This window comes from Lontra canadensis, unplaced genomic scaffold (assembly GCF_010015895.1).
Source record: "Lontra canadensis isolate GAN:19392208 unplaced genomic scaffold, GSC_riverotter_1.0 scaffold16, whole genome shotgun sequence".
Taxonomy (NCBI): domain Eukaryota; kingdom Metazoa; phylum Chordata; class Mammalia; order Carnivora; family Mustelidae; genus Lontra; species Lontra canadensis.
The window spans coordinates 21,369,208-21,395,963 of NW_022631010.1; the positions used below are offsets into that span (position 1 = coordinate 21,369,208).

The window sequence follows — 26,756 nt, forward strand, 5'->3', positions numbered from 1 at the left end:
GTCTGGAAGACAGGCAAAGCAAGCAGGGGGTCTCCTTCCAAGAGAGAATCACTTTCCACACCTTTCTAAAGCCTGATATAGGAGAGACTCCTTGTTAAGCGTCTGCCTTTGGCTCAGGCCACTATCCCAAGATCCTGGGATCCAGCCCCATGTCAGGCTCCCTGCTCTGCAGGAAGCCTGCTTCTCCCTTTTCCACTCCCCCTACTTGTGTTCTCTGGCTGTCTGTCTCTCTCTCTCTGTCAAATAAATAAAATAAAAAAAAAAAAAAAAAAAAAAGCCTGAGGTAGGAGACCAGGTGTAGAGCCTGGAGCCAGGAATTGGAGAGTAGAGAAGAAGACAAAAGTCAAAAGCCAAGCTATATTTTAGGAGGTCGTGATAGTGCTTCCTTCAACCTATCCCGCTGACTTGGTCATCTAAATGTCCCCCGATGTCCCAATTTACAAGGCCCATTGGTTCTATAAATGGAAACAAAACAGAATATCCAGAGAAAATACAGTGTAGCTTTTCCATGAAGGTAGACTGCATTTGGTAGCACCAAATTCCAAGGCAGACAAGGTCATATTTGTGGGGAGGCACGCACACTCACACGTGCAGACATGCTTCTGCATAAGCCAGAGAACCATAAGAAGTGGTTTAGGAGAGCATTACTTTGCCTTATTTAATTCCAGAGGACTTGCCGTGGATTCTATGAGAGATTTTTCAAAGTTAGTTAATTAACTAAACTAACTCTTTTTCAGCTGAACACTTATCTAACTGTCTGCTTTAGAAAGAAAAATTAGCAGGACATTTGAAGTATTTAACTGAAACTGCTTTTGTCTTTAAAAAATAATCAAGGCTATCTTACCATGGTTGTTGATGTAAATAGTCCAAATATAATTGTTCAGGTGCACTTGGGTGGCTCAGTTTGTTAAGTGGCTGCCTTCAGCTCAGGTCTTCAGGTCGTGATCTGGGGCTCCTGGGGTACAGCCCCATGCGGGGCTCCGTGCTCAGCAGGGAGTCTGCTTCTCTCTCTCCCTCTGCCCCTCCCCCGACGTGTACGCTCTTTCTCTCTTTCACACTTCAATAAATAAAATCTTTAAAAAAATAAAATCAGCTTAATGAAGGTTTGCTTTTAACGCACACAGAGAAGGTTTGGCTTTTTATTTTTTGTGTCTACTTGTTTTGTCCCCGTGTCCTGAGCATAGAACCATCCAGAGCACTGCACCTGTGCTGAGACCCATTAGCCAAATAGGAGCTACCACCTTGTTGATAGTAAAAAATAATTTGGCGGTATGCCTTGTACCTAGACCCCTAAAGCTTCATTTTTTGCCATCCAGTGGCTGAAGTAAGATTCTGATGTATAGAAGGTTGCTAGCTATATTCACTGCACCATTGTTTTTTCCTACAGATACAACCTACATCTAAGTTTTAGGTACTTTATATATTGCTGTCATTTGTTTGAAAAAAGAGTAGTTTATAAAGTCAAAGTCTAGTCCTCCTATGTGATGTTTGGGACCCTGGTCACAGGACGCTGCATTGATGATAGGTAATGTTGTCCTCTGGAGTTGTGGCTTAGGACAAGAAAGAGCATCGTTCGGAAAGTCTGCTGCAAATTATTCTTCCCTGAGGTGAACTTGATTCTGTAACGTTGAATAAAAGTAGACCTAGTGTCTTTCTGCCCATCCTATATTAGAACATGCCTTCTGCAATTTCCTGCTTCTGTGTAGGCTACTAACATGAGGCCCTGGGTATGAAGGGAATAGAGCCAAGTGGAAAGCCTGCTCTCATTCCACACTCAAAAGTACCTTAAATTGGGTGTGACCAGAGTGTAGCTGTTGCTGGAGAGCCGTGTTCCCAAGAGTGGGTGTGATAGCCACTGAGCTGCTTCGGAGCCGGGAGGCCCTGGTCCTTTGGCATGGGGCCAGATACAGTATCTGAGTTGCCCAGAGTTTGTTCTCTGCTCCTAGAGGCACCTTGATGGGGGCCATTCTGTGGTTTGCCCAGTATTTTCACATGTGGTGTAGATCTCACTGAATCCGTACCTGAGTTTTATCTCTCCATGAAAGCAGGCCTAGATTCTTGGAAATAGTAAGAGTAGTTGAATAAAGAAATGAATGTTGTACTCATAAACCCAGGGAGATGGTAGATATTTTCACCAATGTATTATTTTGAGAAATTTCAAACATTATAGGAAAGTTAAGAATAGTACTGTTCACCTAAACTCACCAGTTGTTGAAATTTTGCCACATTTTCTTTACCTCTGTATTCCTCCCCCATTTCTTATTTTTGTTTGTTTTTATTTTTTTATTATGTTCAGTTAGCCAACATATAGTACATCATTAGTTTTTGAGGTAGTGTTCAGTGATTCCTTAGTTACGCGTAATGCCCAGTGCTCATGCCAGCACATGTGCCCTCCTCAATGCCCGTCAACCTGTTACCCCCATGTCCCTCCACTCCGAAAAAGTGTGGAGGTTCCTCGGGATGTTAAGAATAGGAGCTACCCTATGACCCAGCAATTTCACTACTGGGTATTTACCCCAAAGATACAGATGTAGTGAAAAGAAGGGGCACATGCACCCCCATGTTCATAGCAGCTATGTCCACAACAGCCTCCCCCACCTTTTTTTGGAGGGGAACGGGAGGCTGACCATTTGACATTTACTTTCCAACATTTTCACACTTTGGCCCTAAATTCTTCAGTTTGCATCTCTTAAGGACAAAAGCATTTTCCTACATAAATAACAGTACTACACTCAGGAAATTAAACATTAATACAATATTATCTGTTATATGCCCTTATTGAATATCCCCAGTTGTCCTTATTCTGATGCCACATGTGATCAATTCCGTGCACTCAGTGGAGTTACCTCTCTTACATCTCTTTATTCTCCTTTTATCTATAATAATCCCACAGCCGTTTAAAAATTTTTCATGACATTGATATTTTGAGGAGTTCAGGCCAGTGGTTTTGCAGAAAGTCCCTGAATTTGGATTTCTCTGGTTGTTTTTTCTTGTGTAGGTTCAGGTTAAACATGTTTGGGGGCAGGAAGATGACCTAGATGTTATTATGACCTTCTCAGAGCAAATATTAGGGGGACATGATACCGGGCGCCTGATTATTGGAGGGGTTGATGCTAATGACATGGTTCAGATGGTCTCTCACAGGGACAACTGGGTGGCTCAGTGGGTTCAATGTCTGCCTTCGGCTCAGGTCATGATCTCAGGGTCCTGGGATCAAGCCCCACATCAGGCTCCCTGCTTGGCAGGGAGTCTGCTTCTCTCTCTCTCTCTCCTCTGTCTCTAGTTTGCTCTCTCTCAAGTTAATAAATAAAATCTTTAAAAAATAACAAGATGGCGTCTCACAGATTTCTGTGTTGTCAGGGTACCTTTCCTCTTCCTGATAAGTCATCTGTGGGCAGAGATTTGAAGACTGTGAATGTTCTATTCCCTCAAAACCTTTCCCCTGCTGATGATTAGCACCCACTCAGCATTCTTGCTTATATCAGTTCTACACCATGCTGGAGGGGTTCTGTACCCCGTGCAGATTAGAAAGGCGAAGCTCAAAGGGGGAGGTGGGGCTCACATAGTGGCCGGCCTCCCATGACCATGTCATCATTAGAACCTCCTGAATTATATCACAACGACTTATCTTTTATAAACCAGTCATTCTTTGCCCCTCCCCACATATATGCAGCAGACATCTGTTTAAAGAATCACTGATTTCTATTATTCTCATCAGCTTCTGTTTTAGGTTGAATTCCCTCGATGCAGAGCCCTGTGCTGTGATTTACTGAGATAGGGTCTCAGGAGCAGCCTGGGAAGGGGTGAGCAGGGCCATCTGGGATGAGTAGGAAACCAGGCAGAGATCCGGGGGCAGCTGGAGGGTAACCTCAGCCTGATCCCACAGGGAATTCTGCCACATGACTGGCACCCCGGGGTTGTCTCACCTTCAGGCAAGAAGGCCGTTTCTCTATGTCCTGTCTCAGTATGTCATTAGTGCATCTGCTCCCAGGGGAGCACAGAACTTTCCGGGTATGTGCAGGACAAGGGGGCAGCCAGCACCCACGGCAGCGGGGCACAGGTCCCCAGTCTAGTAAACGGGAACTGGGCAGGGCACCAACAGCGTCCAATACAGATTCATTTCCCTCTTTCGTTCTTTCCTGAAGGTTGTCTCTAAGACAAGCCAATCTTTTTTCATTCTTTCTTTCAACCTATCTTATAATAATATACTACCAACCTCAAATGTCTGATGGTGAAAGAAATGCATTAGCTTAGTCATTTGCAAAGACAAGATCTAATTTATGGTTGCTCCTTGATGAAGCCCCATGAATCTCATTCACTGTCTTCCTGTCTGGGCCCGGGCTTTTTAGGCTGAGGCTGGTTGTCAGGACAAAGACTCTTTACCTCTTGAACAGCTGAGGTTGTTCAAGGATGTGCCCGTCTCAGGAAGGAAGAAGTGTCCACATATTAATCACCGCCCACGTGAATGTTAGGATTGGTGTGTTAGAGATGGTAAAATTTGCTCTTGGTAAAATAGCACCAGGCTGAGATGGCAGGAATGGAGGGTTTACTTAGGTCTGGAGAATTCTTTCCGGGGCATGTTACCACCGTGCACCACCCCCTTGCAAAAAACCACCCCACCTCATTGGTTCTGAGTTCAAGAGCACATTTTGCTCTTCGATCTTAAGCAAACGCTCCCCAGACTGCTGCATCAGCATCTCCTGGAGCTTGTTAGAAATGCAGGGCCCCACCCCAGGACTGCGGAATCAGACCCTCTGGGGCTGAAACCAGGAATCTGCAGCTTAACAAACCCCAGGAGATTTCTCTGTTTGGCTCAAGCACCAATCCAAGGCCGTAGTTGTAAACTTGGCTGCAAGTTGGAATTGCCTGGGGAAATTTGTAAAATTCTGATGCCTGCATCCTTCCCCAAAAAGTGTCTGATTTATTTGATCTAGGGTGCAGTCTGGCCATCAAAACATGTTTAAGCTCCAGGCAGTTTTTATGGGCAGCCAGCGTTGAGAATCACTGCTCTCAAGTTGCCTCGTTTGCCTCATGGGAAAGGAATTTTAACAGCAGCTTCGTTTTGAAGAGTGCGTTCTTATAGCTGCAAAGATTCACTTCAGAATACCTGGAGGCCCGGGGCAGGGGGCGGGGGGCGGGGGGGCATTTGCAGAAGGAGAAACTGCTCTTTTTTGGCTCAGAGGCTCCCATCTGGAAAGTGGTAGCAAAAGGTAAACTTTAAGGGGAAACAAATGTAAATCTTGAATGGAAGCATGAGATTCTTCAGGTCTGTACAAAGTCAAGAATGTGCAGGGAAGACGTCGGGATGGGAGTCTCTGGCCAGCCAGTGCACTTATCCTTGTGGGAGTTGATACTGAGCCTGCTTCCCCCAAAACGATTGATCGCCTTAGGTTGGCTTCTTCTGTATTCAGTCCTACCTCTTAGGAGTAGAGTGGTACACAGGGGAAGAGCACACCTTTTTTTTTTTTTTTTTTTTTTTTTTTTACATTTTTCCCACTCTTGCTACCGTTTGTCTTTATCATCATTCGCAATGTTGAAAACTTCATTCAGGCCACACATTTGGGTTTCTTGGGGTTTAGATGTTTGAAAACCATTAGAACCCTAAGCTGAACTTGCCCCTTCAAAGGGGAGTGATCAGATCTGATGTTTTTCACTGGCCACTCCAAGACGGGGATAGATGACCAGCTCACTGAGACCCAGGGCATGGGAGAGGGATAGAGACACCAGAACCAAGCACTCTTGGGTTGGAATTCCTACCTGCTCACTCTTACCAGAGGCATGTCTTTGCCTTGAGCAAGTTACTTAAGCAGTCTGGGCTTCCCGGTCCACCGTACCCACCCTGCTTTTTTTTTTTTAAACACTGGATTCCTGATACCTGCCTTTGGGGGCTGTTTTCAAGGAAATGAGAGAATGTTTGCCAAGGGCCTGGCACACAACAGACAGCACATAGATACAAGCTCGCCTGTGTTCATGATCTTACTTGTTACCTGCAGAGTTGGAGGAACACCAGACCTCTTGAATTTCTAGGTCTGCCATTTCATGAGTGTTTATAATTCTGGGCAGCCCGATACCTTCTTGGGCCCCAGTTTTCTCATTCATAAAAAGGGAATTGCATACTCAGTCACAAGGTTAGTTTTGGCACCAAAGGCAGCTATGGAAATCCATAGGACTTTTTTTTTTACTTTTTTTTTTAAAGATTTTATTTATTTATTTGACAGACGGAGATCACAAGTAGGCAGAGAGAGAGGAGGAAGCAGGCTCCCTGCTGAGCAGAGAGCCCGATGAGGGGCTCGATCCCAGGACCCTGAGATCATGACCTGAGCCAAAGGCAGAGGCTTTAACCCACTGAGCCACCCAGGCGCCCCAATAAGACGTTTTTTAATTGAGATGTCATTCACACAGCATACCTTACTTAAACTGTATAATTCAGTGTTTTTCAGCACATTCACAGAGTTGTACAACCATCACCACGTCTCCATCCAGAACGTTCTCTTTACCTCAAAAAGGAATTCTATCCTGATTAGCAACCAGTACCCATCCCGCCCCTGCCCCCAGTCCCAGCAACCACTAATCTGTTTCTCTCTTGGTGTCTAGTTTAAATATTTTGTATAAGTGGAATCACACAATATTTGTGTCTAGCTGCTTCCACTTAGCATGAAGTTGTCACAGTTCATGCCATTTTGGAGTGTGGATCAGTACTCCATTCATAAACAGAATGAATGAATATTATGACTGAATAAAATTCCATTGTATGGGTAGACCACATTTTATTTGTCCATTCATTAGGTGATGGAAGTTTGGGCTGTTTCCACTTTATGGCAATAATGAACTCATGTTAGTATGATTTTATAAATAGCACAGCGTTATTCAACTGTGAGGTTTTATTACAAATAATGGTAGTAACAAAAGTGCCTCGATGTGTGGAAAGAAATGAAATCCAGTTTATGTGGGTACAAAATGGGTGTGCATGAATGAGTGTGAATGTTTTGTTTCACTTTTTGAGCATGCCATGGTGGTGCCCATGATATATGCTTTGGAGCCCTAGAACCGCATGCTACCCTATGGAACATAGCATTTAGGGCTCTGTGCTCAAATTGTGAAATGGTTTATGCCAGAAGACAGACTCGACAGCATTCAGAATGTTTAGAACCTTTTGAAAACTGGGTTAGAAATAGAAGGTCTGTTGGGTCTGTCAAATATTCTGTTTAATGGTATAGATATGGAGTGAGAGCTGATATGACGCCTTCCCCCAGAAAGCTTTCAGGCTAGAGGGGAAGACAAGTGAGGTGGGAATGAAAGAGGGAGTATGTGCTAGGACAGGTCAAGCCTAGAGACTGTAGGACGGTCTCCTTGTCAGAGAAATGGGGCTGTGGCCATTTGACCCCTGCCAATTCTCTTTCTCCTAGCATGGTAAGACACAAGGATGATGGCTATTCTGAAGAAAAGGATATGAAGACCTGTCCGCGGGACTCTGGCTATGATAGCCTCTCCAACAGGCTCAGCATTTTGGACCGGCTTCTCCACACCCACCCAATATGGCTGCAGCTGAGTCTGAGTGAGGAGGAAGCAGCACAAATCCTCCAGTCCCAGCCTCCAGGGGTAAGACTCAGAATCTCAGGGAAACAGGTTGAAACAGGCAGGGCTGCTGCTTTCTTCAAGAGAAAGACCTGGAGTTCCAGAAAGTTCTTCCTAGGCTGTAGGGAGCAAGCCTTCCAGTGTGCACCTGGGTCACAGTGCAAGGGGATTGTGGGATGTATGGAGGCAGCCCTGAGGAAAAGAGCCCTTAACAATTTGTCTTTCTGTCTTCATCGACTCAGTTACAGAGGGAGGTCCAGGACTGGGCAGGGTGACAGAGCATCTGGGTAATGAGGAAGGCCCCTGGCTGGAGGCCCTGGGCTAACTTCTTGGGCCTCAACACTGAGGATGAACCTGGTTTTGGGGTCCTCAGCTGCCCCTATTGTTTTCATTCTGAGCCTGGAATCCCTGACAGGGCTTAGCCATCCAACTTGGGACTTCAAAAGTTCCAAAGTTCTGTGTCCATAGGCTTGTCTGCTCTGGTTGCTGATGTAATCTTGTTTCTCTTGGGTTTCCTCAGTGACTTTCCACCGGGCTCACGGCCCAGTTACGTTTCTTCAGCTACTGTCTACCCAACACCAGTCTCTTAATCAAGACCACTCCACGACTCTATAGAGGTTCCTCAAAAAATGTCATTCAGTGGTTGGTGTCCTGTGCTGTTCAGTATGGTAGGCACTTGCCCTGTGTGGCTATTTAAATTTGCATTAATTAAATTAAATTAGAAATTCAGCTCCTCAGTTGCACTAGCCACATTTGAAGTGCTCACTAGCCACAGACAGCTGGAGGCTACCCCATAGGATGATGGTGTGGAGTATAAAATGTTTCCAACGCAGGAAGTTGGACAGTGCTTATGCACCATATCTACTTCCCAAGAAAGGATAAATACAATAAATCACAGATAAAGTGAGACTCGGAACAACTCATGACAAGAGATAGAAACTAAGAAAAAATGGAGAAGGAAGGGAGTAAAGGGGGGCGGGGATCCTCCATCATAGCCAGCTGAGAATGTTGTGGCAATTGGGCACAAGAATAAACTTTCTTGAGTTTCCTATCAGCCAGAGCCTCTCTGTTATCATTTTTTGACTTATAAGTGAGTCTTTGTTTCTCATCAGACAGAAACAGACGGGACTGAGACTAATGTTGGAACATGCTCAGGGTGACTAGGTGCACTATTTGATCATCTTTGTGGAAAATTCCTTGGCCAACATGCCAGGTCGTTGGCTCTAGTCTGGGTCTGTATGATCAGGACCCATGTCTATGGGGCCCCCACTTTTTGGAGGTCAAGTTGTCTGCTCCTGCATTTCTGCACAAACGTTCTGAAGAGGGAGGTCACCCTGTTGCTAAGCAACAGTTCCCTTCCCTTCCTGGCTTCCCTCCAGGGGAAGCGTCCTGGCGCTTCCATGTGGCGCGTCCATTCCTGCTGAGACCTGTGGGGAACAAGTCAGGCAGAATGTTCCGTCTGTCTACCTACTTGATCCCTGGACAGACCTGCCTGACAAGGTAGGGCAAGCTGAGGGCAGGCGGAGGGCAGGTGGAGGAAGGGAGCAGCAGCATGGGTCGGAATAGGCCAGAGTGCACCGGAAGCAACAATGCTGCAGAGAAGGAAAAGCAGGTGTGAGAGGAAGGAAGATTTCAAAGTCCTGCCATGGTATCGTGGGTCCTTAATCCTCTCCATCCTAGGACAAGAATCGGCAGACTTTCTGTAAAAGGCCAAAGTGTAAATATTTTTGGCTTTGTGGGCCATAGAATCTGTCAGAACCTCTCAGCTCTGCCTCATAGTGCAGCTGCAACCACAGACAGCATGTAAGTGAAGGAGTGTGGCTTTGTTTCAATAAAGCTTTATGTATAAAAACAGGCCGCAGGATAGATTTGGTCTACAGGCCCGACTTTAACAATCTCTGTTCTAAAAAGCTGCAGACATTCAGGAAATGAGACTTTACTCCCCCTGACCCCCCGGTTTCAGGGAGACCCCCACCTGCACAAAGGAATGAAACTTCTACTCCGCCAACCAACCCCTGGCTCCCAGCAGGGCTTTGGGCTTTTCTACCCATAGGGATAGTGTTTGAAATCTCTGTTTCAGTTTTAGGGTGTCCCAGAAGCACTGACTCCCAGAACTGGCTATTAGATGTATTCTATCCCATGGCTGCCTCGCTGTGACTGCTGGGAGAGAAGAGAGAACTCAAAGGTCTTCCTAATTCCCTCTCAGCAGACACCCAATCCCCACAGCCGCCCTCCCACCTCCACCCAGAAGAATTTTCTTGGGAGATACTGACTGGACATATGGAGGGGAGTGAAGATGAGGTGAAATGATAATAAGGGAGCAGAGAGCATCGTGTCCGAATGCAGGGGATAGAGAAGTAGTTAGAGAAGCAAGACAGGATAGGGTCCTTGGAGAAGGGCCATGTACTCCATCCAGAAGGGAACCAGAACTCAGCCAGGCTGTCTCACTGCACAATCTAGGGGACACCGTTTGATTTATAGCCTAGGGAATTGGTGCCCCCTGGAGTTGTGCAGTGCCTAGCATTATAGGGCATAGTTGCCTCTGCAGTGTCGGAGGTCAGAATGGCGGCTTGAGTTGGACGGTGGGAGTTGGGTTGGCTTAAAGCACACACCTGAAGACAGTATTAGAACCGGAAGAGAGATTGTCACAAATTGGGGTGAGTCAGGTGTAAATGGACCTGCAGCCTTGGTGTTGGCTTCGGGGAACCTCAAAGCATTACCTCCCTACCTCCCTAATGGGGCAGCCATTTTTAGCTCCAGCAATTGTTTCACCATAACTGATTTTGCCATATCATGCTGTTTTCTAAGACAAGGTAGAAACTCTGATTTTAATTTTAAAAACCTGCTTTTTCACTCTTAGAAATAAGTTTAATTTTCTTTCTCTCTCCTTTTTTTTTTTTCTTTTTAAGATTCATCTGTTTATTTGAGAGAGAGAGAGTGTGGGGGGAGGGGCAGAAGGAGAACAGGAGAAGCAGACTCCACTAAGCATGGAGCCCGATGTGGGGCTCGATCCCACAACCCCGGGATCATGATCAGGGCTGAAATTAAGAGTCAGATGCTCAACTGAACCACTCAGATGCCCCACAAATTTAATTTTCTCTCATAAATATACCCATGAGCCAAATTAGCCAGTGAACTCCCAATTCACCTCCTAGGGTTTAGCCATGTTACTCCTGTTTAGAATCTGGGTTCATCAACCACGGTACCCATGGAAGACGTGGGCTAGAGAACACATAACAAGAGCTATAAAACAATCACCAAACTGAAATGGCTTCTGCAGACTGAGGAAGCATTGGTCTCCTGGAGAAGATTCTGTCAAAGGGAAAGTAGGATTCTTTTGAAGCCAGTTATCAAAGGAAGGCAGCTGGGGCATGCTTGTTGAGAGTCCCTTTGCTGGCAGTAGAGTGTCCCTGGTTGAGCCTTGAGGTTTAGTTATGAAGGGCATTCTAGTCATGGACATCGCGTGTGCAGGAAATCACATGCTCAGCTTCTCACCTTCTAGATAGTTCCTAAGCTTGATTTTTTTTCCCCTCCACTAGATATTCCTGGTTCGCAAATCCACCAAAATGCAGAAGAAGGTTCTCTCCCTTCGCCTACCCTGTGAATTTGGAGCCCCTCTCAAGGAATTTGCCATAAAGGAAAGCACGTACAGTAAGTGGTCACTGGATGGTGAAGTCCTGGTTGATGGGAGGGCCTCTAGTCACCCAAGCAAGTGGAAGTGGACAGAGCTTGCCCTTCAAGACAGACAGACATGAGTCTGAGTCCTGGCACAGTTACTACTTTACTCGGTGACTGGGCAGGTAACCTACCCAGGGAGCCTTGGTTTTCTTGTCAGGATAATGGGGTGATGGCAGCATCAGGGAGCTGTTAATGGTTTAAGTAAACAGCCTGTGTGCAGCCCACTGCTTGGCACATGGCAGGTTGGCTTTCTTGCCCCTCCCCAGTTAAGTAGAGCGTGGATTTGGTTCCTAGGTTTACTGATGACTAACCCACAGGAAAAGCTGTAGCAATTGGGCCTTTTTATGGGATGGCATGTGAAGGCATGTGTCTGCACATCTTTGTGAATTACCCTTGAGCGGACATGTTCCCTCCAGACAATCACTGTTCAGTTGTCTATGAAATGCTCCTCATCAGAGGCAGAATCCAGCCCTCTGAAAATAAATTAGCTGGCAGAAGTTTTGAAGGGAGAAAGGTGGCTTTGGTTTTCTTTCTGCTATTCAGCAATCCCTGAAAATGTGAAGTCTTAGGAGGCCATGTTTTAAATACAAAAGGGAACACATAGTGCTGATGTATTGGCAGCTTCCGGGAAGGGATCTGCTGTGACTCTGTGCCCCAAAGGGGAAGGCTTCATCGGAGCGGGAGATGAACCATGAGAGACCATGGACTCCGAGAAACAAACTGAGGGTTTTAGAGAGGAGAGGGGTGAGGGGATGAGTTGGCTCAGTGATGGGTATTAAGGAGGGCACGTATCACATGGAGCACTGGGTGTTACACACAAACAATGAATCATGGAACACTCCATCAAAAACTAATGATGTACTGTATGGTGACTAATGTAACATAATAAAAACAAAGAAAGAAAGCATGGGTTAACAAGCTGAGACGGGAAGGACAGGAGTGGTGAGTTTGGAGGCCCAGCGACTCTCTCTATAGCAAGACTGAGGCCACGATGTTCGCTTGCTCCCCAGTTTCCACCTAAGCAAGCCTCAGTCCCCACTTTTGAAGAAAGTGAAGGTTCTGAGGTCAGTTGAAGAGCAGGGAAGGGATTATACTCAGCCTGGAGTTCATGGTCTCCTTTAGACTCCTGAACCTTCACGGAGTCTAGAGGAGACATTTCCAGCAGAAGTGAAACCTGCCAGCCTCTTTGAGGTCAGCCTCAGGTTCAGCTGTCAACCTGGGCCTTGTGATGTGTTTCCTCCAGGCTTCACAAGGTTACTGATGCCCAGGAAAACCTCCACGAAGGGTCAGTGACCCTGGTGTGTGGCTCATACCAGTGAATTTGCACGAGGAGGTAATCACAAGATAGATTGCAAACCCTCCATTCTAAAGACAATGGATAAAAATTTAAGTGAGGAAAGTCAACGCTGCAGTAGCTTTTGGAAGTTGGCTAGCCAAGAAGTGATAGATCTAACTGGTTTTTACATCCCTTCTCATATCCAGAGTGAAGCGTGGTAAGTTAGCCTGGAAGCCCCCTTCTAGCCCCCCTACAGTAAGTACAGTTAGTGTTTGCACTTTAAAGCTTTCTTGGTGTTCATCTTAGCTTCCTCCTGGCTGAAGATTTTTCCTCTGTATTGTGTCAAGATTTGTATCAGTTCCCTCTTCCCATCCAGAGGACTTACCGTGGTTGAAAAAGTTGTTCTGAGCAAAGCATTCCCTTGTGACTAGTTACCACAGGTCTTGGTCCCACCATGATGGCCCTTCCTGGCCAGGGAATGGAGGTGGATTGAGAAAGGAAGGACTTTCTAGAAACACAGATACCTTGTCATAACATCTGGACAATATGGTTTAATAGTAAAGACCAGCTCATATTTGTATAGACTGCTTTCACATGACTCACCCCATTCTTAAGTTAATTTAATTGTATTTTATTTTTTTAGGTAATAAACAGATTTTACTTGCCTAAATGGTATTATGGCAAAAGGAACACCACATGAGTAAGATACGGTAGTTCTAAAAGTGGCCTCCCACAGGGAAACAGGTTAACAATTCGGATGCCACTATACATGGATACTGGACTTGAACAATGAAGTAAATGATGGTGGATGGTGGGAGCCATGTTCCTCACTGTTGGAGGGGGAGGTTATAGACTAGAATGATCCATGTGGTAAGGATTAGTGTTGGAGACATCAGTAAGAACTCATTTTTCTCTTGATATCACTACAGACGGCTACATGCAGGGAATATCAGTAGTCAAATGTATTTACATAGGTTAGTACACTCGTGTATTTCTTTGGTCTGTCAGCTGAGAAAATGACACCTAAGAGAAAGTAGCAACCAGTACACCTAATGCCCAGATCGTGGTGTTTGTTTACTTTTTTTTTTTTTTAATTAAATTTGACTTGGTTAACACACAGTGTAATATTGGTTTCTGGAGTAGAATTTAGTGATTCATCACTTACATACAATTACTCCATGTTTTTAAAATTTCAGTTTCCACTCCTACCTTTCTGAGAGAGAGGGAAAGTGCTATTCTTGTCCATTGTACAGATGAGAAAACCAAGGCTAGGAGAGGTTAGCCGACCCCCACATCAGCTTCCCCCTACTTAATTAGTTAAATTGTGGTGCATGTGCATATTTCTGTTTCTGTCTGTCTGTCATGGTGTATATGTAGAGGCATAGGTGTGTTTGGGGTGCTACAGAGATACTAAATAAGCAATAAAACAACATATGCAGATAATAAACAATGTAAGTGAGGATTCGGAGTGTCATAAGAGGGAGAAAAACTGATTGAGAAACCGAGGAGATCTTCACAAGGCTGAGGCTATTTGGAATGTTTTTGGAAGGATGACTGCCTGAGTGGCATTTTGGCAGACACGGCGTGAGGAGTGGTTGGCAAATTTGTAAGTATCTAAAGTCAAACCCTCACTGTCCTGCCCTTGGGAACATGTGCAGGATGGTTCACTGTCTTGCCAGCTCATGGTCACTGGGAAGCTTGTGCACTTAGTGGTGGCAGGTAGGGGCATTCAAAGTAAATGGGTTTTAGAATCTTCCCTGCTGAATTTACCCCAGAGCTAATTTACTAGAACCTTGTGTTTTTTCTCCAAGCTTTGTACTCCTTTGGCTTTGTGTCTTAACCAGAGGTGGCCTATTTTGGAAAAGAGGAATGTGACCCAGTAGGTTTACCAATCTACCCAAAGAGGGTCAAGGGCAGCGGGGGCTTCAGTGTTTCCCCAGCATTGTTGTATGCTCATGGCCTTGCAGGCTGGCCTGACCAGCCCCTTGCCCCTTCCCCAACTTCGTGTTTGAATTTTATTTTTTAAGATTTTATTTCTTTATTTGACACAGAGAGAGAACACAAGCAGGAGGAGCAGCAGGCAGAGGGAGAGAGAGATGCAGACTCCCTGCTGAGCAGGGAGCCCAATGTGGGACTCAACCTCAGAACCCTGGAATCATGACCTGAGCTAAAGGCAGATGCTCAATGGACTGAGCCACCCAAGTACCTCATGTTTTTAAATTAAAAAAAAAAAAAGAAGAAGATAGTTGTGCAATTTGTGCCTGTGCTGGTCTGTTTACCAAGCACTAGAGCATGAGTCAGGGCCTGGACTTCTAGGCCATGGACTCTACTGGTCTGTTTCTGGGTGACACACATCCTCGCTGCAGCTGGTTCTGATAAGCTGCATAGCAGCTGGTTTGAGAGCACAGAGAGGGTCCTACACATGCAGCAAACAACAGCAGAGGACCTTTCCTTTCCCAAAACAATTCTCCGGGACACTCAGCTGGTTTCTGAAATCTTCTCTTTTGCAGCCTTTTCCCTGGAAGGCTCAGGAATCAGTTTTGCGGATTTATTCCGGCTCATTGCTTTCTATTGCATTAGCAGGTAAGACTCTACACCTCTTACGATCTCAAGCACCTGCTTAGTGCATGCTGTGTAAATGGCCTCAGGGTTTCTGGATGAAAGCTGGGCAGAGGGGTCTGGGAGATGTCCCTGGAGGGATTGATTATGAATTAAAACAGTCACCAAGTCCCCTCTGCCAGGTAGTATCAAAATACTATGCTGGCCCATTCAAATTAATATGCCCATGTCTTCAAGCTATGCCCTTGACTTCTTTCACCTAGACCTGTCAGGTAGGAAAACAGACACACGTGTACACATATGTGCACACAGGCACACACATAAAGGGACCCACGATGAAGACCCCTAACATTTAAAGGTCCCTGATAATGTTTCTGCAAACTCTCCAAGGGATGCTGGAAATATGGGCTCCATAAACCAGCCCATAATCTTGCATCACTGTTCTCCAGGCCCACTCAGTGCCCATGCCCTCATGCAACTGTGTTAGAATACAAGTAGTTCGGCCCCAAATCTCCATGTTAATGTGGGGAATCTGTGAGTCGTTGAAGGTGCTCCCTGTTTCTTTCCTTTCTAGCCATCATAGTTTTTCAAGTGGAGTGTTCTTTTGATGACTCAGAATTCATAGTCGTCATCTGCAGAGACCGACATGACCTCCACGCAGGCCCCCTTGGCTTCTCTCTATGCCTGTTGCAGCCGATAGAGCACAGACAGGCTTACACTCCTGGGGTCTTTCCAAAGATCATGTCTTGCAGCCATCCCAGTCTGAAGTGGAGAAGCTTGTTTGGGGTTCCTTTCCTTGATATTAATTTAAGGGTCGAGTCCATTCTCAAAGATGGAGTTAGATGTTTGTTGTACCTGTTGGTCTAGACCCTCCCAGGGGAAGGCACTGAGCAGTTGACCCCTAGACGTCACCACGCAGGTAAAACCACACCGTCAATGGCCTGAGGGTGGGGAGGAACTTACAGTGGGGACCTGCAGGGCTGATCACCCAGGGGAGGAAGCCAAGGAGTTGGACCCAGTGGGCAAGAGCTCTTGGCCTGTGTAAGGGTGAATATCTCCCGCCCAGAAAGAAGAAGAAACCAGTGCAGGAGCCCCCACTGGCTCCAGGAATCCACACCTGCTCTGGTTGGAGGCCAACCAGCTCCCAAAAGTGAATTTCGACCTAGCATGTTGATTGGAGGTGGAGTTGGCTTACTCTGCAGAGTTGGCTTGTTGGCTGTCCTGTTGTGAAAAATCGTTACGCCTATAACATAGTATTTGGCAACAGTATACGAAAGATACCATCTCTCCCCTCAGTATTCACAAGAGGCTGGTTAACCTGACGTCCAGGGCTATTTGATGGTTGAAGGAGATAAAGCACATGAAAGCCTTCCCTACACTACAAAGCATGGTGCCAATATAAGGTACTGATGGAAAAATCCCCACATTGACATTTTGTGATCAGAGAGCCCTGAGATTCGTTTTCCTATTTTTTTCCCCTCCAAATACAAAAGGCAAAAGTTCTTCATGTTTTTGTTTCTCCTCCAATGCTTTACATTACTCGTTTACCTGAATCAGTGTTCTTAGGCAACAGTACCTGATTTGACCCAGTCTGACTGCAATATTTTTGAAATGCTCTAGTTGGTTACTGGTACGTAAATGTATTCACATAGAGAAAGTGGTTGGGCTGTCAGCCCTGGTGTCCTCCAGCCCCTCGGAATGCATATGCATAGGTGCACTAGGCTAGAGAATTGATGAATCAGTCAGCATGTGACTGGTCACATCAGGAAGGTAGCTGAAGAGTTTGGCTGAGGACACAAATGAGATGCAGACCTTGGCCACGAATGCCTGGGAGCTCGCTGTCAGTTCAGCAACCTTAGAGAGCGCTGCCCCACAAAGATTTATGCACACTAGAGTCACCTGGAATCTTGTTACAATGCAGATTCCCATTCAGGGGGTCCAGAGCAGCGTTGGCGAGTCTGCATTTCCAACAGTCTCCCGGGTCACGAGGCCAATGCTGCTGGTTCTGCAATTATACTTCGAGTCGCAAAGAGCTAGAGGAAATAATAGTTCTTAATTACCATTGATTAAGGTTAATGGTATTTTCAGGGGCTTTCTATATAGGTGCTAGACACCATATTTATATCATTTCTAATCCTCATGGCAACCCTGGAATTAAGATCGTGAAGACACCATGGCTCAGAGAGTGGGACACTTACCACAATTGTTTAATTAATATGTGGCAGAAATTGGATTTAAACCCAGTCCTGCCATGATGCCAGAGCTCATATCTTGCCACTGTACAGCACCCCTCCATGGACCTTGGGGTCCAGTGTAACTGGGTTCCTGGCCCCACTTAATTCCACATCAGCTCTGTGGGTGGGTACAGAGACCTCTGCATCTATGCTGTCCTGTGCTCCTAACCCACAGAATGCAGGACCTCAGAGCTTCTTCCTAGGGGCCTGGGTGGGTACAACGTGAGTTACAATGCTTGGTGCAGTAGTAAATACTCAAGAGTTAGTCTCTTCCGCTTTAGAAACATGACATACAGAGCAAAGGTTCAAAAGTAAATTCTGTGTGTCCTAAAACTCTTGAGTGAAACATTTATACCTAAGCTAGCTTTATTTTGTCCGTTACGTAGGTTTTAGAATCAGGGCTCCTTTTCTTAACAGGATAAAGAGAGAGGGAAGTGACTCTGTGTGTGTGTGTGTGTGTGTGTGTGTGTGTGTGTGTGTGAGGAGATGCCACCTTGTGCCCTTAGCTGGTGCCGTGGAAAAGGACTCATGGGCAACATCTAATGTTCCAGTAGATCAAAGCTGAAAAACACCCATTAGTGAAATACAGGTGTGGTTTCCTGTCATACGTGCCCTTAAGAAAAATCAGCCATGTGACGTTTAAGCTCCAGGTACTGCGCTGGGCAAGATAAAGGCTTAAAATAAACAGAGGTTGGTTTTGTCGTATATGGCTTTCCCCCAAATTGTCTAAAGAAGGAAGATTTTAATTAAGTTTTTGCAGCCGTAGAAACATATATTTATATGATGCTCTGGTGTTACAAAGTTCTGCTTCCCATTAATCTTCCTTTAAGATTATAATCTGAGTCATTGCCTCTCCCCGGTGGGACAACAACTATTATAGACGCTGCCATTCCCCCCCAAGGCTCCGCCTGCTTCATCCAGAAAGGATGCAAGTGGACAAGAAGAAGCAGGTGCTCACACCATTTGGAGGGAGACAAAAGGGTCCCTGGAAACAGGGTGACCCAGGATTGACAGCTCAGGAAAGAGCTGCCTCCTGACTGCCACCCCCTAATATTTATGTGAACGCTATATTGGAGGCAATGCGATAAATGACATTGTGTTCGTGTTTTGCTCTTTTCATTGACCTTACTCATTTGTTATTCATTGTCAACAGCTTCAGGGGTTCCAGAATTCTCTAGTCATCCACATTTAATCTGATTCAGTTTAGAATGTTGCCTAATCTTACTGTAAACAAGTTGTTTGGGATAGTTATTCTCTTCAGTGGAGGTTTTCACGGTCTCTTGTGTAGACAAAATACAGGTGGAAGCTCTACATTTTGTCCCTCACTTACTGCACCTCAGCCATGATGGCCTCCTTGCTGTTCTTCATATATACCAGACCCTCTCCCACCACAGGGCCTTTGCACCTGCTGCTTCCTATGCCTAAGAAGTTCTTTCTTTCATGGTTTGCACCCTGATCCATTTAAATCTTCACTCAAATGCTACCTGTTCATGGGGCCCTCTCTGGCCAACTGTCACTCTTGAATACTCTTTGTTATTCCCCTTTTGCACATATATTAAAATCTGTGGCACACATCCCTTTCTCCTGTTCTATAAACTGCATATTTGTTCATTGTCTTTTGGTGTTCACTGGAGTGACACTCCCTGTAGGCAGGCAGGGTCTTTTGTCTGTTATCAGTACCTACAACAGTGTCTGGCACATCATAGATGATCATAAACATTTGTTGAATGAATGAGTAAATTCCTTTTTTAAAAAAAAGATTTATTTATTTGAGAGAGAGCATGAGCAGAGGGAGGGGCAGAGGGAGAGGGAGAGAGAGCCCACAAGCAGACTCCCCACTGAGTGCAGAGCCTGATGCAGGGATTGATCCCAAGACCCTGAGATCATGACCTGAGCCAAGAGTCCAATGCTGAACCAACTGAGCCACCCAGGTGCCCCTGAGTTCTTTTTTTTGTAAGACCAATACCACCACTGAAACAAATAATTTCTTTTTGGATAAGTCACCATTGTTATTGCATATTCATTCATTCATTTATTCAAAACAGGCTTTCTCCCTGTCATCATCAGGCATGGCATTATGTGAGCCCTGGGGTGTGGGGAGGCACCAATGCTACCCCCTTGAATATGAAAATGAGCAGATGTTTGTTAGGTTTGCTTTTGCCCTTTCAGAGAAAGAAAGAGTTCGTGGTCCATGCATGTACTTGTGGTGGCACTATTCGCTGGCCGTGGAAGGACCCTAGTGCCAGCTCAGTTCAGCTTCTTCCTATTGGGCCTGTCGGTCTATGATGTTGGGTGCTTGTGTTTGCTGGTGCACACATGGTGCCATGCTGCTTGGGGCCAGGGTTGTTGCATGAAGTCCTTTCCATTTGCCTCCCTACTCAGAGCGTGGCGCAGGGGTGGCAGCAGCAGCAACATCGGCGGTGAGAAATGCCAGAAATGCTGGATCTCCAGCCTCACCCAGACCTCCTGAATCAGAGCGTGCAGTAAAACAAGACTCCCAGGGATTCATGTGTACATTACAGATAGAGAAGCTTTACCTTAAAACAGGAGGAAGTTTTGTATCCAGCATATAACCCCCAATGCGTGGGCTCTAGCTGGAAGATGTCAGAGTAAAACTGACAGATAGTGGTGGAGAATCTGCCGTGTGTAAGGACATGAGATCATAAACCTCTGTTTAAGATTACACCGTCCTGCTCAATGAGTTGGGGCCCATGTTCAGAACATGTGGCAAATTAGTACGTAATGTTTTATGTATATATATGTAAGATCCACCAACATAGGGATTCTGATATTAATACTAGATACAGGTCAGCTACCCCATGGAGGAAATTTTTTCCTCATTACAGATACCAAACCAGTCAGCCCCTCTCTCAGTCTGTCCCCAGTGTCACTAGAGGCAAGAATAGTAATCTTGCAGTTCCGTCCCCAGTAAAGACAAGGTCTCGTTAGGTATGATATAGTGTCTCCTTAGGACATTGCAATCGAAGCTAAAACATCTCTAGGATGAAATGCAAACAAGAGACAGAAACAAGACACATAATTACAAATATTCTCTTTTTTGAAAAATCAGGGACGTTCTGCCGTTTACCTTGAAGTTGCCTTATGCCATTTCAACAGCCATGACTGAGGCTCGGCTTGAAGAACTAGCCCAGCTGGGACTAAGTAAGTGGGTGCCCCTGCCCAGTTCTCTCCTGAAATGATCTGTGGAGCAGAGCTAATGTTGGCTGGTGATATACTGTTCCATCAAAAAATAATCCCCATCTCCATGGCAAAACTTGCTCACAGGGCCGTGAGGTCCCAGAATCGCAACATACTAAGAGTCTTTTTTCTAAGTCAGACACTGAACTGACTCTCAGAGGTAAGCCCTCTGTTGGCCCGGGAAACCCCGACATCTCTGAGTGTCTCCCGTCAATGAATTGAAGCTACCCTAAAAGTCCACGTCCTGATGGAACACAAACTTCTGTAATGGGTCCTATCTTTCCTTTCTGCGGAGTCTTACTGGGGAAAGGCAGTGCTTGGCAGAAAGGGAAACAGCACAGCACATCTCACGTGCACGCGTTTTGTTCTAGAAGAACACATGGGCATTGACGGCACTTCTGTGCTTTGGGGAATTTGATCATGTAGGCATCTCAAGTAACATCTGTCTCACTTCCTCTGTGGTTGTTCAGTGTCAGTCCTGGTGTCCTGGGCCGTGTCCCCTATCCTGCCATGCATCTTCACTCTGATCAGCTGGGCACTGGCTTCCCTCTCCCGCCCCTTTGCCAACGCCCCTAAATGCAACACCATGCTTTTGGACGTTGGTTGACAATGGATCGGGACATACAGTTCACCCAATTTCACTTCCTTGTCCCATTGCCCTGAGGAATTTGTGTGGGTTTAACTTTGGGGGGAGGGGAAGCTTTTCCCCCAGATTGGAAGGGGAGATTCTCTTTAGATTTTTAGGGCTTCAGTCTTCTAAAAGATTAACAAGAAGGCCATAGTATTGGAATGGAAATTTGAGATGCTGAAATGCAAGTACCAGGGCTCCTAGCACCTATAAGAAGCCTAGGGACAGATTCAGACTCTTTCTCAAGCTACAATTGCTTCAAAAGAATGGCTCCATCTGTCTGAGACCTGTCTGATGGGTAATTAGGTAGTGGGATTGGGAAACGGATTCCTAGTAAAAATACTAGGGTAGGATAAATGTCCCTGCTGAAAAGCTATGCCATCTCTTGCACTGGAGTTTCAGATGCCTTCGGAGAGAGTTTAAGACATTTCCCGAATTTAAGTGAATATAACCAACTAGATTGCTGGCCTCTTGAAGACCAGCACCAGGTCTGTTTTCACAGCCGACCTCCAGCCACAGAACTCCTGGTTCTGTGGTCAGTGGGCAGTGCCTGCTTCATGCCGGGGCTGAAGGACTGAAGGTCAGTGTATGTGTCCTGCGGAGATAAACACAAAAATACCTTGTCCTAATGGCCACTGACCAGAAGCAAATGAGGCCCAATTAATGCATACCCAGCTTGTAATTTTCAGTGTACACATTATTCATTTTGTGAAGAGACAGCACTTTCTACAACTCTGTTCTTCATTTATTTGTCCTTCCAACAAACGTTTCTAGAGGTCTGCTATGTGATAGGCCCCACACCAAGGGGTCAAAGTTAATAGCGTCCGTCCCTTCCCCTTCCATAATCCATATGGGAGGAAATACATTCGTGGGAGCTATATGTACTAAGCCTTATAAAGTCTAGGAGTGGCGGCAGCACTAAGACCCAAAGGTGGTGAGAGCCATTCCACTAAGACCTACACTGGGCAAGAGAAATGCATTTAACGCAAGCCAGTGTGTAATTTTAAATTTTCTGGTAGTCCCATTAAAGAAAATTTAAAAGGCACGGGTGAAATTAATTTTTATGATTTATTTTATTTTTTGTACTAGATCTGAAATATTTCGACATGGAAGCAATGTTTTTAAAATTATTGATGCAATAAAAGCAATACTTCAAAGGCATTAATGAGATATTTTACATTCTTTTTTTTTTTTTCACACTAAGTGTTGGAATCCAGCATGTGTTTTATCCTTACAGCACATCTCTCTATGGGCATTAAATTTTCATCAGAAACACGTGAACTGTATTCAGATTTCATTAAATTTACAGTTGAAAAACTACATTCACGTAACGTACCCTAGTTCCAAAACTACTTCAACGTTTGCCCGTAATCGAACTGCATGCCTGTTTTTTAAATTTAATTGATTGACATGAAGTGAAATTTAAAATTGAATGCCTCTGTGGCAGTGGCTCTTGGACAGCACAGAGCCAGAGAGAAGGAAAGGAAGGGAAAGAGGAAGCAGGTGACACTCTCAGGTGTGTTTACAACACAGAGAGGACAGGACAAAGGGCTCCCAGTGAGAGCCTCCCCGCTGTCCCCCATGGTCAGCCATTTTGGGCCCATAGGAAAGAAACACATTTTAGGCAACCACAACAAGGCAAAGCTGTAGAGAGAGAATAAACCTAATCCGAATGGAAATCACAACAGACGACAGTTATCACCATCTCCGTCTCCCACGATTTGCGTGGAAACCTGAGCCCCATATGTAAGTGACATAGGTCCGTTTAGCTACAGTAAGCAATGTGCACTGCTCCAGAGTGTTGAGTGCGTGTAGCCATAGTGGTAAGGAGGGCTCGGATTTAGGGAGTGTGGGCAGCTAACCACTAAGATAAAGATAAAGGGTTGAACTTGCACTTAGTGTTTGCATAGGTCTGCTGTCCTTTTTTTCTGCTGATGGGTTCCATGTGCGTATTTTTCCTCCTTTTGGGGTTTTAATGCTGAACATGTAAAACCCCAAGCAGATTGTGTAACATCCCCAGGCCCAGCTGCTGGTCCGGCCCATTAAAGGGGAACTGCCAGGTCCTCCGGAGGGCATCTCCAGGAGAAGTGGCTTGGAAAGGGTGGCTTGCTCTGCGAGTAAGCTCTGTTTTTGTAAAGCAAGTTGGGGAGCTCCGTGGCCTTCTCCAGCCTTATCCTGTAACAATTCAGTCCTTTCCTCACCTGTGCAAAGGCTGGGCTGGCTTTGTATGTTGGCCAAGCCGTTTCTCAAGGGCTTTGAAGGTGAAAAGACCCTGGAGCCTTCCTGGGAGCCCGCAGCTGGGCCTGGCACCACTTCTACCCTTTCCAGTAAGGGAATGCTGTTAAAGCAAAAAAGAAAAAAGAAAAAGAAAAACAAAACACCCAAGTGTGGCGCCTCCCCCTTCAAAGACGTGTGTTGTCATGCAAGTGTGTTTTTTTTTTTTTTTTAATTTGTGAAGGAATGGCCCGAGAGTACTGTATTTACATTCTTGTGTTCACTGATAATGACTTTCAGATTTTTGGAGCTCTCCAGCTGACAACAAACCCCCAAACCCTCCACCTCCCCATAGGCCTCTCTCCTCAGACGGTGTTTGTCCTGCCTCTCGTCAGCTCTGCCTTATAAATGGAGTGCATTCTATAAAAACCAGGACGCCTTCGGAGCTGGAGTGCAGCCAGACCAACGGAGCCCTGTGTTTTATTAATCCTCTTTTCTTGAAAGTGCACAGCCAGGACCTCAGTGGAGGCCTGAAACGGCCCTGCACCAGGACTCCCAACGCGAATGGCACCGAGAGGCCTCGGTCCCCCCCACCCAGGCCCCCGCCACCCGCTATTAATAGTCTCCACACAAGCCCTCAGCTGTCCAGGACCGAAGCCCAGGCGAGCATGCCAGAAACAGTCAACCATAACAAACATGGGAACGTAGCTCTGCTTGGAACGAAACCAACCCCCATCCCTCCACCCCGGCTGAAGAAGCAGGCTTCTTTTCTAGAGGCGGAAGGCAGCGCAAAGACCTTGACCGGTGGCCGGCCTCGTCCCGGCCAGGAACGGGAGCCGGAGGAGCCGGAGGAGCCGGAGCCCCGCACAGCTGGCAGGCCAGGTGGGGCCCCGCCTGCGGAGGCCCCGGGGGATTGCACAAGGGCCGTCGGCCCTGAATCACGGCCCGCGTGGCATGGAGGCAGACAGAGGCTGAGCGACATGAGCATTTCCACTTCCTCCTCCGACTCGCTGGAGTTCGACCGCAGCATGCCCCTGTTCGGCTATGAGGCGGACACCAACAGCAGCCTGGAGGACTGCGAAGAAGAGAGTGACCAGGAGACCATGGCCCCCCCCATCAAGTCCAAAAAGAAGAGGAACAGCTCCTTCGTGCTGCCCAAGCTCGTCAAGTCCCAGCTGCGCAAGATGAGCGGCGTGTTCAGCTCCTTCATGACGCCCGAGAAGCGCATGGTCCGGAGGATCGCGGAGCTGTCCCGGGACAAGTGCACCTATTTTGGCTGCCTGGTGCAGGACTACGTGAGTTTTCTGCAGGAGAATAAGGAGTGCCACGTGTCGAGCACCGACATGCTGCAGACCATCCGGCAGTTCATGACCCAGGTGAAGAACTATTTGGCTCAGAGCTCAGAGCTGGACCCCCCCATCGAGTCGCTGATCCCCGAAGACCAAATCGGTAAGTCCCCACTTGGCCTTTTTTTTTTTTTTTTTTCTTTTTAAACAGAAATTGTCCGGTAACCTCGTAGAACAGTGCATCCCTGTGGCAGGGCTCTTGGCTGAAGTTTTCTCTGGGGTTCAAAACAGCAACATGCTCCATGCCCTCTGCCCACTGGAATGGCACCCTAGCCTCTTAAAGCAGCCTCACCGTAGAGCTGAGTCGCGGGCTTGCGACTGTTTTGGGGAGCTGTGGATGGGAACCCCTGAATGGTTCTGTTCAAGGGTAGAGTGTGCCTTCTGAGGGTCCAGTGACCCACCTGATTTCGGGCTGTGTGTCGGGCACAGCCGTGGCATGTTGTGTGTCACACAACATGAAAATGTGTCTCTGCAGGCAGCACCTGAATAGAAAGGGATTTGTGCTGTCTTCTGGGAGGGTGTTTCCCTCTGCTTTCTTTGGAAAGGACTGTTTTCACTGAGGGAAGGCGTGCGTTTGCAAGGGTGCAGCCCTCACGGCTGTGCCACTGGATGAGTTTCCATAGTGACCACACCTGTGTGACAAGTGACAGCTCAGTAACCAGGACAGCCCTAATTCTGGAAGCCCCGTGGGACCACCACCCTGTCACCCTTTTACCGAAAGGGGAACGGCCCTGCTGGCTTTTGATGCTGTAGAATTCCTTAAGCAACACGGTTTTGGAGTAAGCAAAAAAAAAAAAAAGAGAGAGAGAGTAAAAGGAAAAGACAGGTTTATTTTGTGTGCTTTTCAAATAAGTAACATATTTGGAGGTCACATGAAAGGTGTTTTCTCCGAAGTCAAGGGGAAATATTTTCTTTATAACCTCATCGAAGGGCTGATTGTTAATAGTTACTTTGGCCAAGGAAAATTTGAATTTGGCAAGGCGTCTTTTTTTCCAGGGCAAGAGAGTTGCAAAGACTTTTCTCTCTCTCACTCTCTCTCTCTCTTTTTTTTTTTATTTTAATTTCAGAAGATTGACTCTAAAAGGCTAATTTCAGAAACCTCATTCACTGGGCAGCCACAGCCGAAAGAGCTACCAGATATTTCCAGGCAGTTAATAAAGCTAAACCCAGATTTCTTCTTTCTGGTTGAGTCTCTTTGTTGAAAGTAGTAAACAGTATGTGGTAGAGAGTAGTCTCTCTCTCTCTCTCCCTCTCCCTCCCTTTCTCTCTGTCCCTTTCTCTCTCTCTCTTTCTCTCTTTCTCTCTCTCTCTGTCTCTTTCTCCTTTAAGTAAGTTTCAGCAGCTCTTTGATTTTCTCACAAAGGAATCAAAGCCTTGTTTGTTTTCTCATGGTTTGAGCCTGGTTGATGGGGCGGGGTTAGAGTCGGGTGTTGCTGAGGAGAGAAGCTGGAAGGAATGTGCCCTCGTGGTGTGCTTCAAACTGGAAAAGGTTTCTTGGGGAAGGCAGAATAGCCACCCAGGCCATCCTGTCCCCTATCCCACTGGGAACCTGCCCCTCAGGGGAGACCAGCTCCCATACCATAGTCACAGGCACACTGAACGGGGGGGGGGGGGAATCTTCTTCTGGGGGAGTCCTGTGGGGGGAGCCAGGCGGGCACTGATGTCAGCACCAAGCTATGTGGGCCACAGCGCCAACCAGCCCACAGGGACAAGGTTCCCGAGGGAACAGGGGCCTTCCTTTCCTTCCCTACAGAGACTCTGGTAAGCACCCACCAGAGTGCTGTTCCCCGGGAGGCCCTTCTGCCAGCTTCTTTTGAAGGGAAGTTCAGATATGGTACCTGCTTTCAGAGCACAAGGGCTCATTTTCTCCAAAAATAGGCATACACTTTGCTGCTCTAGAAGGAGGCAGCTTTTAATTTAAAATCTAAGGTCATGACAAGAAGGGATGTTGACATCTTTGGAGCCTCTCCTATGAGCCAGGGTTCTGGCCAAGTGATGTCAGCAGGGCCTGGCCTCACCCCTGTGAAGCAGGCATGGGCATCCCCAGT

At 46.4% G+C, this 26,756-nt stretch overlaps 1 protein-coding gene across 9 annotated transcripts in view; it reads left to right on the top strand.

Annotated features, from left to right (window-relative positions):
• Nucleotides 1–26,756, top strand: part of RIN2 (Ras and Rab interactor 2) — a 174,438-nt gene that overhangs the window by 125,475 nt on the left and 22,207 nt on the right. For 8 of the 9 annotated variants that reach the window (XM_032859279.1, XM_032859284.1, XM_032859278.1 and 5 more), the window contains 5 exons: nt 7,407–7,599; nt 11,115–11,226; nt 15,040–15,112; nt 20,393–20,484; nt 23,663–24,811. In XM_032859279.1, the coding sequence (XP_032715170.1) occupies nt 7,407–7,599; nt 11,115–11,226; nt 15,040–15,112; nt 20,393–20,484; nt 23,663–24,811 (1,619 nt within the window). Of the gene's footprint in view, nt 1–7,406; nt 7,600–11,114; nt 11,227–15,039; nt 15,113–20,392; nt 20,485–23,662; nt 24,812–26,756 lie in introns of those variants that run through there. The other variant, XM_032859285.1, reaches the window with a different exon arrangement.